Source organism: Zootermopsis nevadensis, unplaced genomic scaffold (assembly GCF_977971745.1).
Source record: "Zootermopsis nevadensis isolate Lab colony 2312 unplaced genomic scaffold, Znev_1.0 Znev_ptg000030l, whole genome shotgun sequence".
Classification (NCBI taxonomy): Eukaryota; Metazoa; Arthropoda; class Insecta; order Blattodea; family Termopsidae; genus Zootermopsis; species Zootermopsis nevadensis.
In genome coordinates this window covers 16,961,716-16,977,130 of record NW_028259162.1, presented here as the reverse complement: position 1 = coordinate 16,977,130, position 15,415 = coordinate 16,961,716, and the positions used below count along the sequence as shown (strand labels likewise).

Below are 15,415 nucleotides of genomic sequence, written 5' to 3'. Positions count from 1 at the left end.
TCCCTAAACTTATCCCGAATTATAATACACGAGGAGCAGACAATGGCAGATCGAAGACGAGATGTTACAATCAGACTGGTTAATTTACTTGTTCGTGGGTTATTTAACGACGCCGTATCGGCGCAGAAACCGAACATTACACCAAAATGGTTAACCTGCTGCTTCGTATTCGGGAGATCCCGGGTTCAATGTCGGCCCAGAAACCGGTTATACCGATTTGAGTATTTTTGGTGGTTTTCCTCAGTCCCTAGAGACAAATATCAGGATAACATCTTGAATCAGGTCACCACAGCTTCCTTCCACCCTTTCCAAATCATTACTCACTAATCACCATATAATTACACACTACGTATATCGGCCGAGTTGCTGACAGCGTCGTTAAATGAGGGGACTGTTCTGTAGGAGCAAAGAACCAGCTGTGACATTTTCTTACCGTCATTTTACCGCGGGGCGAAGTAAATATTAAAAACATCCTAGGACAGTCGACCAACAGCCGAGGTTCGAACGGGGCAACTCTCGAATTAAAATACAGTTTTATTAATGCTGTGGCAACCAGCAGATTTCCTGGAACCACACGAAGAGACGATTTAATCAAATACATGGAACCGTGCCAAGCTGAACTCTGCTTAAAAATACGAACGCGGTTTTCAGTTTCATCGCATTACGACGTTTAGCCCAAATTATTTGCAACATACACTTCAGGGCCACTGCAGGAGGACATAATCCATTCCGTTGTCAGCATAATGCAGTTTACTCGTGTATTTCCTTTGTACTGTGACCACGCCCTCGACCATTGTTAACCCACGTGATGAAAAAAAAAGCTTGACCTCTTTTTGTTACATATATTACCAACGCAACAGCCCTAAAACGAAAAGCGGATTAAATAGCAACTGAAATACAGATATCTGTCCGTGTCAATTGAACCCTGAGGTTAGACACAAAGAACCCAGAACACACGCACACACGTGACTTTTATGCATTTCTCTCATTGACCCTGATGACAAATAAAAAATTCACGACTCCAAAACATTGAAATTTAATTCATCACTGACACAGATGATTACCCAAGGGGATATTATCATATTCACGTGAAAGATTGAAATCTTAACAACTTTTAAACTTGTAAATACTGGTGTACGCATATCAAAAACATGTAATACAAACTTCTACTTTAAACTGATTTTAATGGGGGTAGCCATACTTTTAAAAGACATTCAAAATCCATTATTTTTAAACATTTCTTTACATACCAACATTGCAAATACAACCCCATAGTAACTTCCAACATATATAATTACAGATAGCCTAAAACCAATAAGTAACTAAAGATTGCTGTCTTCTGGGTTGTCATGCTGCGTAGTCTGGTAGAAGTTTACCAACAATCACCCTGAAGATGGAGGCAGTAAGGACCTCTGAAACGTCGGCATACTTCTATCAGACTACACAGCACAACAACCCAGAAGACAGCAATCTTGAGATTCACTGCCATGAAAACCTCAAATCCTATAAAATTAGTTAATTAGATGGCTTAGGGAACCTGAAGGTTCATCACCGAATTAACAAAAGCCCTCAACCGGTCCCTGTCCTGGGCCAGAAAAATCCAATCGACCATCCACTGGGGACATAAGTAACAGGATGCATTCAATGCACAAGGACACCACAGAAATAAATAACACACAAATTTTATCTACATATGATAATCTAATCTTATTTAATTTTTAGGTTGACAGTCCACCCACACAACAAGTTTTATGATTAATCTCGATGTTTATTAAAATCCACTACAGGTTTTGACCTCAACAGATCATCTTCAGTTGGTTCTCTTTAGGTGTTAGAAACTAATAGAAATGAATGCTCAAGGATCCATGCAATTGCTTTACGAGTGTTCGTAACACGTGCGTACCTGGAAGCATACGGAGTTTGACCTAGAACAGAAACACTGCTCTTGGGTATAAAATGGAAGGGAGAAGATACGTTGCATGGCTACTGCATAAAACAAATGGAAGTGGTAGTTTCTAGGCACTTTACCTCTTCATCCTTTCTTCAATTCACTGATGAATGCAGAAAGATACAATCACGTCCAACACATTTTCAAAAAAGGTCAGTAGACTTGTAGGATTTGAGGTTTTCACGGCAGCGAGTCTGAAGATGGCTGTCTTCTGGGTTGTTGCGCTGTGTAGTCTGAGAGGAGTTTACTGACGTCTCAGAGGTCCTTGCTGCTGGATCCATCATCAGGAGGCAGCAAGGACTTCTGAAACGTATGTAAACTTCTATGATACTACACGGCGCAACAACCCAGAAGACAGCCATCTTCTGTGTAGACTTTCATGTTATATTTTGGATAAACCATACTCCATGTAACATAAAACTTTCATCTGTCATTGGAAAGTTCCATGAAATGCAAAATAGGTTGCAAGAATATTCTTTCTAGAGACCGAGACCAATACATCACTTTGCACAGAGAAATATTCCGTTGACATATTCAGGATTTCCTCTAACAGGCAAAGAAATTTGTGTCATTATTTTCTCTGATTTGAGACACTGCGAGACTAGTAGATAACAAAATTTTTTAGAAACTTACAAGGTCACAACCCAGAACGACATTTTTACTGCTGTGAGGATCTCGGATCTCACGAATTGAGCGTGTATGTTCATATTACCAGTCTGTGGACAGCAGATTAACAAAGAAGAAGCTTCCCAAATAGCACCTGAAACTGACAAAGTCGACTTGATAACTATAGAAAAACTAATGGAATTATAAAAATCAAAAGCGAAAAATCAGTGGGGTCAGATGGCATTAACGAACTTTTCAAGTATGCGCCAAAGAGCTTTCTTGTAAAATTCTTAATTTCCTAAACATATGTTGGATATGAGTGGAGAACTGCAGTTATAGTCTCCATATACAAAAAAGGTTACAGGTAGAGCTGGAACAATTACAGGGACACAAGTTTCTTAAATACAGGACACAAAATATATGGTAAAATTATCAGACGTTTGATGACATCTGTGGTGCTACTACTCGAAGAACAAAATGGCTTCAGAAAGCATAGATCGTGCATGGATTGCATATTTTCTGTATCCCAAATCATTTTAAAACACAGAGAATATACCAACATTTATAGCTTTTATCAATTTAGAGAATGTGTTCGATATAGTAAACAGAGTAAAACTGCGAAATCACGCAAAACAAAGTTATACCAAGACATTTAATAAGAACTGTCCAGAGTAATTAAATGTAATGTCCTATGTCACACACCTTGTTTTGTTTATATTTTGATGAAGCTGTAAGAAAATGACAATTGCAACTGAAAAAATATTTTACTGGAGAGACACCCCTAAATAATTAATTTATTTACAGACGATAAAATTGTCCTAGCAGATTCAGAAGAAAATTTACAAAGAACAGTCTTCAGCTTAAATAATTGAGAAAGAATATAATTTATGATTATCTACAATGAAAATTAAAGTCCTCAGGTTCAAAGGAGTAAAACATCTCGGCGCTAAAATAGAAATCAGTAACCGAATAGTAGAACATGTAACCTGTTTTAACTACTTAGGATGTAGTATTTCTTACGTTACAAATAAAGACCCGGAAATTAAGTTGGCCAAATTCCTACAGCTACTACGCATAATAAAAAGAAATAGTTCTAAAGTTTTATAAATCACTCGCTGTACCCGTTTTGCTGTATGGTGCAGAAAATTGGTGACTGACAGCACCTCAAAGGAAAAAGATCGAAGGTGCTGAAATGAAGTTATTAAGACCATTAACCGACTATATATTAAAGGACCAAAAACATGACGATACTCTCTCCAAACGTTATGGAAATATTACATACTTATAGAAAAAATTGGCATGACCACTTATTGCATATGGAATCATACAGCACACGCTTTCAATTATATCATCACAGGCCCACAGGCACAAGAAATGTGGGACAGCCGAGGAAGAGATGGAAAGATCAGTTTTAGGAGAATACTGGAGGTCCAATCCATCAAGTGATGATGGTGGTGATGATGTGTTTCTTCCAATTTAGGTTATTGTCAATTTGTAAGCCAAGGAATTTATTTCCTTTACTTCCTCAATTCATTTATCACCAAAACCTATATTTAAACTGGGACATGTATTTTATGTAGTTTGTTCTATCAAAATTTAGTGCTATTTTGTTAGCTTTAAACCATTTGTTTAGGTTGGCAAAGACATCATTCATGATACTTTGATGATAGTCCTGTTTTGGATGTGTAATGATGATACTTCTATTATCAGCAAAGAGAATTCATTTGGACTGAGCATTTATTGTTGATATATTTGTAGAAAAGGGGCCAAGTACCAAACCTTGTGGCACTTCATGATTTACAATGCCCCACTCTGAATAGATATTATGATTGGTATGAGGGGGATTTAATTTTTCTGCCTTCTATTATTTAGGTAAGATTTACACCAATGTCTTGCTATACCTCAAGTTCCATAAAATTTTAGTTTCATCAGTGATAATTCATGGTTCACACAATCAAATGCTTTGGGAAGACCACAAGATATTCCACCCTCATGTGTTCTATTACTAAGGGCACATAAGATTTCATTAGTGAAAATAAATAGAGCTTTTTCTGTCGAGAGATTTTTTCTAAATCCAAATTGATCCTCTGTAAGGACGTCGTCTGAGTGTAAGATATCATTTACTATCTTGCACATAACCTTACAAAAAAATTTTATAAAAAGTTGTCAGCAATGAAAATGGTCTGTACTTAGAGATGCAGGACTTTTCACCCCTTTCAAATAGTGGTTTTAATTTTGAAAATTTACATCTTTCTGGAAAAATTCATACAGCGATTGAATGATTACAAATGTAATTAACAGACCACTTATGTAATCTATGCAAGATTTAAGTAATTTAGATGAAATTTCATTATAACCATTAGAATTTTTTGACTTGAGAGAAATAATTATATTTTTAATTTCATCTGATGTAGCAGGCTTAAGATTTATACTTGGAAATAAGTTTGGAATTGCTTTCATAAAGAAATTCATTGCATTTTTGGCTGCTGGGGTTTATAGTACCATGGTTGTACATTCTTTATAAAATCGTTAAAAACTAGGTATTAAAAGTTAGCTATATGTTTAGGATCATTTAATGTTATTGACAGACTTTCAATGTCCGTAGATTGTTTATCAGTTTCCTCTTGCAACTTTCCATAAAGTTTTAACTTTATTATCAGGTTCTGCTATCAGCTTATTAAAATGAATGCATTTAGCTTCTCTAATGATTTGAGTTAAGATTTTGCAATATTTTCTATAGAGTTTTTTCAGTAGTTGGTTGTTGCTGGTTCTGCTAATTAGGTGATGTACTCGCTTATGATTCTATAATGTTTTGTGGCCTTTAGTTAACCACACATTGATTTCAAAAAACTCTTTCTCTATTTTAATAAAGAAACTTTTTCCAAATATACTTGAAAAAATGTTCAGAAAAGAACTGAACTTTGAATCCACATCACCCGAATAAATAATAATTCTCAATCTTCACTACTGAGATATTTTATAAATTCATTTATAGTGACATCATTTGCTATAATTATCTTATAAATGTGAATGTTAGAGTTTACGTATTTTATAATAGCTGAGCGTCATGACCACTTATCACTGGTTTAATAAATATTTATTACCCGGTCTCTCCCTACTATTTTACATTGTCATCCTTAATCATTTCTTTACTTAATGCTTTTAGATCTACTCCAACATTGTGAAGTGCAGAATCGGGTTTGAATATACTACTGATAGCACACTCGGACCCTACGACTGAGTGAAGCTGGTCACTCAACCCTCTACAATGGCTACTGACTAGAAGCAAAATCTACTTACATTTCGTATTGCTAGGTTTAGGATCCTTGCATTTCTTTAACCAAGCAACAATTTTTTACTCCAACACAGTTAGAGGCTCAAATTTGTTGATCAGTTTTACAAAAACATTTTGATCCTTAATGGAGCAAAGACTTTTGACTCTGGTTCATGTTTTGGCTTTAACATCAGCCCAAGGAAAGGATGAACAGTCGGAGTCACAAACACAACGGGAGCTACAGTCCATGACTGTAATCTTGAGACTTGCAGGGTGAGGGAGGAAAAAGAGCATCTGCCTTTAACGGTACGGACTTCCTGCATTCCTTGCAAGTCTCAAGATTACAGTCATGGACTGTATTTACAGCTTTCAATAAAATAATCTCATTAGGAGTCAAAGCCAGTTCCCTCTATAGATTGAAAATGGGTTCCTTACATTTCCTAATCTGCTTGCATAACATAAAATACCATGGCCTGTCAGCAACTACGTAACTATCAGTGGCATAGGCACAATCACAGTCATCACACATTACACCTTCTTTAACCTCTCTCTTCTTCTTCTTCTTCTCTCTTTTTTTTGAGGGGGAGGGGCAAGAACCACATTTGCCTGTAAGATTTGAGGTTTTCACAGCAGTGAGTATGAAGACTTCTGTCTTCTGGGTTGTTGCGCTGTGTAGTCTGGTCGATGTTAACCAACGTTTCATCGCCCTGATGACAGAGGCAGTATGACCTCTGAGACGCTGGTTAACATCGACCAGTCTACACAGCTGAACAACCCAGAAGACAGAAATCTTCATACTCACTGCTGTGAAAACCTCAAATCTTACAAAATATATGAAGGTTACAAGAACAGCACAAAAAAAAATTCACAAATAAGCTGAGAATAGGATATTATAATTTTGAACAAGTGCAGAATTTTAATTAACCGGGTTCACAGATTAATATTATAAACTCAGTAACTAATGAAATTAAAGCACGTATTGTGAATGGTAATAGATGTTACTATGCCTATCACAATTTAATGAAGTCTAGAATTATGGGGAGGCAACTTAAACTGAGAATCTATACAGTTCTGATAAGACCAGTAGTCACATATGGATGTGAGGCCTGGACATTAACTAGCTTTGACGAGCAACAACTTAGAATATTTGAACGTAAAATATTACGGAATATCTGCAGTCCAATACAGAATAATGATAGCTCCTGGAAAATTAGGATGAATCATGAACTATATTGTATCATAAAGGGAGCAGATATCGTGAGGCTGATCAAGAGCAAAAGGTTAGCCTGGCTTGGCCATGTTGCAAGAATGGAAGGAAACAGGGTAACTAGAAGAGTGATGGAATGGAGACTGATGGGAAGAAGGATGAGAGGGAGACCACAGAAACGATGGATAGACGACGTGGATGTGAGGCCGATAGGGAGGGGATGGAGAAGAATTTTGAATGATAGGACAGAATGGAAAATACTCGTCAAACAAGCTAAGACCCACATAGGGTTATAACGCTACAAGAAGAAGAAGAAGAAGAAGAAGCTATTTCTACTCCTGTATGTTGCATCTTATGTGTGTAAAAGACTACAGTCAATAATTTTTGTACAAAAAAACGTGAATAAAATGTACCTTTACCTCAATGTCACTGCACATTTTTCTTCTGAGCTAACTGACAAACACACATTGTTTCCCTGCTTCATCAATCAAGCCTGCTCTTTCAAAGGTCATTGAATGAACTGATGAACATTCAATATAACTCAAGAAACAAACATCATCATCTTTGAAACCATCACCATCTACACAGAATACCTCTATTACTTACATTTGTATGGCAATGAACTGCACATAGATGTGAAAAATTTGTCTGTGTGGTCATAGTGCTTAATATCACATCCACAGACAGACAGAAGAAGATGAAAGAAAAATAAAATTTAAAAAATATTTTATGCTAACAAACATAATGCAGCAAACAGAGTTAAACTAATAATGAGCCTAACAGTGTCCAACAATTCTCTCCATTCTCCCATTAAACCAACTCTCTTAGCTGTAAAATCCTCCTCAGCACTTAATTCTTTCATAACTTAACCCACTAAAAGGGGTAATAATCCGACTCCCATATAAAACAAGAAATCTTACAACATTTTGACACTACACCAAATAGTGATATGGTCCTACCTCAAAAATAACCATGGTCACCATGTTTGTATCATTTGTGATGGGAAGGTAAATATTGCAACAGCTCCAATATCTTAATCATTAGATCAGTTTTCCTGAATACCAACTAGTTAAAAAGTTACTGGAGATATGCATACATCATATTGTGTCAACAATCTAGTAACATGAGTAAAAGGGACACACTTATTTTCCAAATGCATTTTTCACTGTTTTCAATACCCAAGTTACTGAGAATACTTGCCTAATTTCACCAAGAAACTCACTCTGCACTAAGTCAGAAATTATTTTCCCTGCAATTCCTTAAATATTTAAGATATAAAAAAAGTCCACACATACAGCTGTAGATGTTCTGAGATTTACATTTTCTGGAATGAGCAGTTTTTCAAAATCTGAGAAGTTCAGTCATGTAAAATAGAGGTTATAACTAAATGATATGCTCAAAATTAAAGTTTACAGGCAAATCTTAGGGTAAGGCCGCACTGCACGCATTTTGCTTGGAGGTTCGTGGGTAGCGGAATACATAGCGAGTTGCGGGATGCGGGTGACTGTCCGCACCGCACATAGTGGGCAGCGTGCTATTTGCAGTGCATGCAAGCAGGAAGGGTATTTAATGAGACCATACTCAGCAAGAAACCTGGAGGACAAGAAACGTGTCTTAAATTACCGGTTGTCTAGGGCTCGAAGAAGTGTAGAATGTGCTTTTGGAATAATGTGTACTAAATGGAGAATTTTGCTTAAATGTAATGAGACAGATGAATACAATGCAACTTCAATTGTGAAAGCTATATGTATTGTTCATAATTTTGTTCTGGAACATGAAGGACTTGACTCAAGTTACTTACAAGTTACTAACAGTGTGGGATCTGCGCCATGGCAAAATGTTCTGTAACTCCATAATAAAGTATAAATGTAACTAATTCGGAATGTATGTAAATTTTATGCAAACGAACTTGATAATATGGACGCTATTTAATAGCATTTCAACTCAACATCCTTTCCTGTTTCTTCAGCAACTTCTTCCCACTCTCTCCTCAACACCGCAGTATGTTTATGTAAATCATGGTTTGGATCCCACAGTGGCCTTCTACGGGGGACAGTGCTGATCAAAACGTCTTCCATTGTCGTAGTTGCACTCAAGATAAGTTACTCAAGGCTACACACTGCTGATTATGATTGTATCCCGCTAGGTAGTGGGCGATTTTAACCGACATGTTCGTTCTGCTAGCGGGGAGGGTAGAGGTTAGCTTCGAGGTAGGCGGGTCAGTGCGGCCACCTACGTAAGGTTTCTGTTGTTGGTTACAATCGCGTTCCTGCCAAGCGGCTCATTACCCTCCAACCTCCAAGGAAAACGCATGCAGTGCGGCCATACCCTTAGTGTGGACAACCAATGCCAAAACTGACTGAAATTCAAAAGACATGCAACATCCCCATTATATGTTCATTTTACATATTTTGTAAAAAAAATGCATAAGAAAACACAAAGCCCAACTCTGGTAACATCAAACCCAACAATGGATATGATTCTTAGCCAGATTAATACAAACTGTACATTTACAATCCACTTCCATTAGATCCACCGTAATTCTTATTATTACATTTTTATATTTTCAGTGATTCTGACACCAAAATTTGGCACAAACTTCTCGTTTTGCACATTTCAGTCTCATGTTTAGCTAATCACACCTTTAGCCTGGCTATAACAAGCCACTTTTTATGGAATATGGGCAGTAAGTCAAACTCTTGGCTTTTTGCAAGATATATTTAAAAACATCTCCAACAGACTAAAATAAAAAAATTATGGTCCTCAGAATTATGATACTTGGAGTGATTACTATACTTCAGTTTCTCTTTTTAAACAAATCAAATGAACAACTGGCTCACCTCTATTCAAAACCATAAATACTGCAGTCTCTTGTATCAGCCATGGTACAACTTCTGCTTAGTTGTGAACACCGTCTGAAGGACAACGGAGCCTCTTCAAAGACTAGATGAGGACTTTGACTTGCCTTTCACAGCTGCTTCTCTAAGGAATGGCTGATGCAGAACCTTGTGCAGTCTATTAGCCTTCTGGGGGCCCAGACCAGGGCAGAGTCCTAGGGTCTCAGGAGTTGCTCGCAGGATTTTCTCAAGTGAACCAAACGTCGTAAGAAGAGTTGTTGCATCTGTACGGTTGATGGAACGAATAGTTGTCAATGCACTCATCAGCTGCAACAAATAGTTATCTGCCAAATGTATCCGCTTGGAGCCAAGAAACTTTCACAATCAGATACACAAACAGCATAAGTATATTCACCATTGAGCCACCTGACACGGCTTGTAACCTGAGAATCCTTAATCAACTTCAGTCGTCGCAAAAGCTTCACTTTATGCAGCATAAGTGAGTTTTGACCTTTTCACTGTATAAAGCAACTTTAGTAAATGTTCTATGAGGGAAAAAAATTGCTGTTTTCTATCTTCTGGGCTGAATAAAATATTATTCTGAATGGAACGGTACAAGTATCAAACAGAAGTCTTTCAAGATAATAATTAGCTGTTCGCAGAATTAAAGAACGCATATGAATCAATTATGAGAGACGTAATGTACGACATTTTCATTGATTTTGATATTTCTATTAAACTAAAATGTGTTTAAACAATAATTACAACAAAGTCCACACAGACGAAAACTGATGCATTTTGTATCCATAGTAATCTGAACAAAATGTTTTAACCCCATTGCCTTTATGCTTTACTTTAGAATATGCCACTAAAAAGGTTCAAGGAAAAAAGAGGGACTGGAACTAAATGGGATACATCAGCCGCAAGTCTACACTTGTCCCAACTAATTCAATGGGGAAGAAACAAGAAGACAATAACGCAAAATACAAGAAGTCTACTGTATGCAACTAAGGAGCTAAGTTTAAAAGTAAGTGTAGGAAAACTAATAACACACACATTCAAGTCTCATCACCAGAACGCCAAACAAAACTATAAAACAAAACAGGTAATAAATCTTAAGAAACTAAAGCAAACTTAAAATATTTGGGAATGAGAGAGAATGTATTTGAATGGATCAGGATGAGGTCTGATGGTAGGATCTTTTAAACATGTTCAAGTTTCATGGATAGCTGGGAATTTCATGATGGGCAGACTATTAGATTCTCATGCACTCTCTTCTGTGTAGTTAATACCTTTTGATATGGACTACTTTCTTGCTTCTCCATTATCATGTCTGGTGGCTTATTTTCAAAAATTTTGTATGTTTCTATTATGCGCCCTGCCTCCTCAGCACTCCAAGCCAACATCAGTGTTACATCCGTCAGAATGCTGATTCTTGTTAGGTTCTTTAGCGCATGGTGTGGATCCTTTGTGTCTACCTACAAAGAAATGCAAACTACCATAAAATACTATAGAGACAACCATAATTAATCATTCAGGCAACTAATACTGTGATAGTAGAATTTGACTTGGTTTAATATTGTTAATGACAAAGCTTCTCAGTGGAGACATGGTTCTGAGCTACTTCACATCCTCACAACCTACTCAACTTTACCCAAGAACCAATTTACTACAAGTACATATTTCCTTTTTATATTATAACTGGCCACTTTCTAAGAGGTTATTCAAACAAAATTCTGTACGCTTTTCTTATTATATGTTAGTACTTAAAACACCAACTCCTTGTAACACATTTTTTACGCAGAATTATTATATACAGGCCTGACAGTGTCTGCTCAGACATTTAAACTGCTGGTTACAATTAGTATGGTGTGAATTTTATATCAAAATATGATGCTTTCTAATGTTCATTATATACAAATACTTCTTCTATCATAATAAATAAATATATATATCAAGTGATGTAGGTATACCTCCCTTTAGAAAAGATACAAATACATACATGTATTATCTCAGGCAATCAACAGTAACCTAATTACTACTTATTCACAAATCTATAGAAAATAAAACATAACGTTCTGGAGATAGACTCCAAACTCAAAAACGTCATGTTTTATTGGTTTTGTTTAGTCTTGAATGATGGATAATGTCCAGAAAATAGTTTGCATCAACAACATACCATCGTGACAAACTTTCAGAATTGAACAATGTTCTCTGTCAGACTCTGTATGACATCAAAAGGATGACAGGTTCAATTTGGAAATGAGACAGTCATTCCATTTAATATGCTCATAACTTGAAGTGGGGAGGTAGGAAAAAGAAGATACGTTAGAGCTAGCAAGTGGTACCTGTACTAAGAGCACCCGCAGTTCATACTGCTTCCCAAGCTGCTTCAATCGTTCATTTATATAATCAGGATTGAGGTTATGATATCGCAGGCTGAGAAATAAGGCGCACGTTGTTCTTCCCATAACATAATCTGGAGTAATCTCTTCATATTCCCAAGGCACATTGAGGATTGACTTCAGAAGTGGATTGCCTCTCTGAACATAAATGTGACTTAAATTAGGCAAGTCAGGAAGAGAAGATCTCTTATGTACAAACATCTTTGTATTTATATAAATTCAATTATGGATTTTGTGCCTATTTATGTAGGTATGAAATCTGTCCATTTCCTTACACTACTTCACAGATTTCCATTCATACTCTTTATACTTTGCAACACAACACACAGAGGCATGCAAATGTAGTCATGAGTTTGTGAGATAACTGCAAATAAGATCATGGACTCGCATGGAGTGTGGAGTCGGTACTAAAACATCCGACTCCTTCATAAAAGCTCAATATGTATTAATAATGGTAAACCTACTAAAATGGTAAATGGTACCATAAGAAATTTCATCACCACCACGTGAATTATCAGACTACTTTTAGACTTTTCTTGTAAAATGTAGCAGTTAACCAGAATAGTCTCTTACAAAACATCTCTAAGTTACGGGAGTTCAGAGTTGAAAATATGAGTGTTCAGATAGTTATAGAAATATGAAACGTCTCATCACACTGCCCAAAGGGAAAAAAATGAAATAATGTAAGTTTAATTATTTATATACAGGCATAGAGCATTGTGTTCCAACTACAAGGAGTAGGTTCTGTTTATAAGAGATAATTTAATCACATTTCTTACTTCCATGCCTTTTGTCTGCAGAATGAGAAATGTATAAGCTTCAAATGTGATAAGACAAATAAAAAAAAATATATAGCACTAAAAGAAGGTAAGAGGTGACTGGATTTCAGGGGGATTAATCCTGCAAAGAAATGCATAAAACTATTGGTTGGCAGACCTCAACCTAAAGCAATAAAGAAATAAGCAGCAACCTTAAGTTATCTCTGAGCCCATGCATCAGGCCATTAAAGAATTAGGATGACTGGAGGAAATCCTCAATATGGCAAGAAAATATTAAGATTAATCTTGAAGAACTAAACTCTGGGGATGTGAAACTGGGCTGGACTGAACTGGCTCACAGCAGGGTGTAATGGCAGGCTTTCCCAACAGAAAATACACAAGCAAATATCACGCAGTGGTGGAATGATGTTAAAAGAGGAAAATCAAAGGATACAGAAAAATACCTATTCCAGTGCCACTTTGTCCATCACAAATCCCAAATGAACTGCCCTTCGCACAAACCTGAACCACACATGCACCAGTCATTACAATTGAAAATTCACCTGTCGTGGACTGACTAGTATTGGGTTGGATTTACTGACACTAGGTCTAACTGCCTTAGATGACCCGCTGGTACTCGCTTTACTATTGCAATTTTCAACAGGTTCCTTGTAAAATTCCGAATTTTTTAGGCTGCCAAATGCATCTAGAAGAAAAATGTTAAAACAAACATCGATCCATTATATGTAATTAAGACTAAATACTGTTCTTGGAAAATTACAACATGATTACTTACCCAATCTGCAATTCCTTTAAATTAAACTACTGTCATGGAAAACCTAACTTCATACTTCCCCTACATTCTATAAAGTGCACACACACAAAAAAGAAAATGTATGTTATTCGTCCTAGATTAGATACGACTGAATATCTTACAACACCTTGACAACATACCAGTAAATGACGTCGGCTTCGTTATACGATCATCAACATTTTCATCACATTTTTCAATAACAGGATCATCTTCATAACCCAACATGTTCCAACACGCACTTTGCGGAAATGTACAGTATGCTTTTTTTCTCACTACCAGAGATTATTCAAGCAATTCAAAAGCCAAGCGAGCCTTTCAAGTAGTCGCTATCTTTGTGATGGTAAATAACATGCACAACAACACAGGCAATTGCTTCGAAACCCCCTTTAAATATCACATTTCAGTCAAACGCCGTACAATCGACCGCATCTAACTGCCGTAAGCACAGCTACAAGATAGCGAAGGTAAATAACAGCAAAATCTCGAAATCCGTTATATTGCAGTCAGTCTTGACGATTCCATGCTAGGAAATTATATTTGGAAACATGACCGATACTATAGAGGAAACTAGTGACCACCAACGGATGCAATGCCAGAAAAATGTTATTTCAAAAGTAACGTAATGAATGTTCATGAGTTACTAGTAATTTCCTCTGAATATTAATCATGAAATCAACAACTCAATGACACAACAACGTAAGCAAACTGTTGTTCTGCCATGACCATATACATAAACTTATTGTCTTAATTGTGAGGTTAAAACATTTAAGACTAGGTTGCAAAAGATATTCGAAAGAATTTCTTTCTAAGACATTTCCACGCTCACTACAACCGCCTATGGGTCGAACTTGTCTCGGTTTCATCAGGCTCACATCAAACTGGTCACTGCTTCTGCGTTGGGATATTACACATTACAAATGGGCAAGGGTACGTCACATGGTATAACAATAAAGTACACAGGGCGCACACCCTAGTGGACCACTGGGTACCATATGACAGCATGGTTGACCCTCTAACGAGGGTTGCTCTCCCGAATACACAGCCTGGATGCTATAAATGGAGAATGCTCTCAGAGAGAAAGTCACAGTCCAGGGGTACCTGGAGTAACATGTATATATGACTGATGCTAGCACTTCTTTGCAGCATTTCATTCTGAGGCAGACATCTCCTTGCCAGAATCTCCAAAGTACGTTCACTGGAGATCAGCCCCTTGAGATGATGTACTTTACTCCATCTCACAGCAGCCACTGCAAGGGCTGCATACCTTTCCCCATCTTTGACTTCCTCTTGGGCATTTTCCTTTTACTTTCATTCTATCTTTATGTTCAAAACCTTATTTGGGAGTCTCCATTCTTAAAATGTGTCCATAAAATCTTTTTTTTTTTATTAATTTACCTTCCAGATTCTAGGTTTTCATTTATTTTGTTTTATCCTTCTATACTTCTTAAAACACCTTTACTGCCTTAAGTCTACTACCTGCCTTCATCCATGTCCAAGTTCCCAATCCAGTATTAATATGTATATGTAGAACCTTTGAAACTTACATTTGTCTTCTTAAGCTTGTCC

At 36.7% G+C, this 15,415-nt stretch overlaps 1 protein-coding gene across 1 annotated transcript; it reads right to left on the bottom strand.

Annotated features, from left to right (window-relative positions):
• Positions 1–1,020: 1,020 nt before the first annotated feature.
• Positions 1,021–14,291, bottom strand: Ercc1 (DNA excision repair protein Ercc1). Its single transcript, XM_022079163.2, has 6 exons — positions 13,990–14,291; positions 13,599–13,741; positions 12,221–12,415; positions 11,165–11,350; positions 10,001–10,199; positions 1,021–2,708 (listed from the first exon to the last, which is right to left on the bottom strand). Exons 1-6 carry the CDS (start codon positions 14,072–14,074, stop codon positions 2,578–2,580), a joined length of 939 nt encoding a protein of 312 aa, XP_021934855.2. The 5' UTR covers positions 14,075–14,291; the 3' UTR covers positions 1,021–2,577.
• Positions 14,292–15,415: the final 1,124 nt, after the last annotated feature.

Bases quoted from the DNA above. Each gene is read 5' to 3' on its own strand.
- Ercc1 (XM_022079163.2), bottom strand. From the start codon at position 14,074: ATGTTGGGTTATGAAGATGATCCTGTTATTGAAAAATGTGATGAAAAT. The intron at 12,416-13,598 runs GTGAATTTTCAA...ATTTATGTTCAG, and splicing joins TACTAGTCAGTCCACGACAG to AGAGGCAATCCACTTCTGAA. The intron at 10,200-11,164 runs GTATTAACTACA...TATTTGTTGCAG, and splicing joins AAAGTAGTCCATATCAAAAG to CTGATGAGTGCATTGACAAC.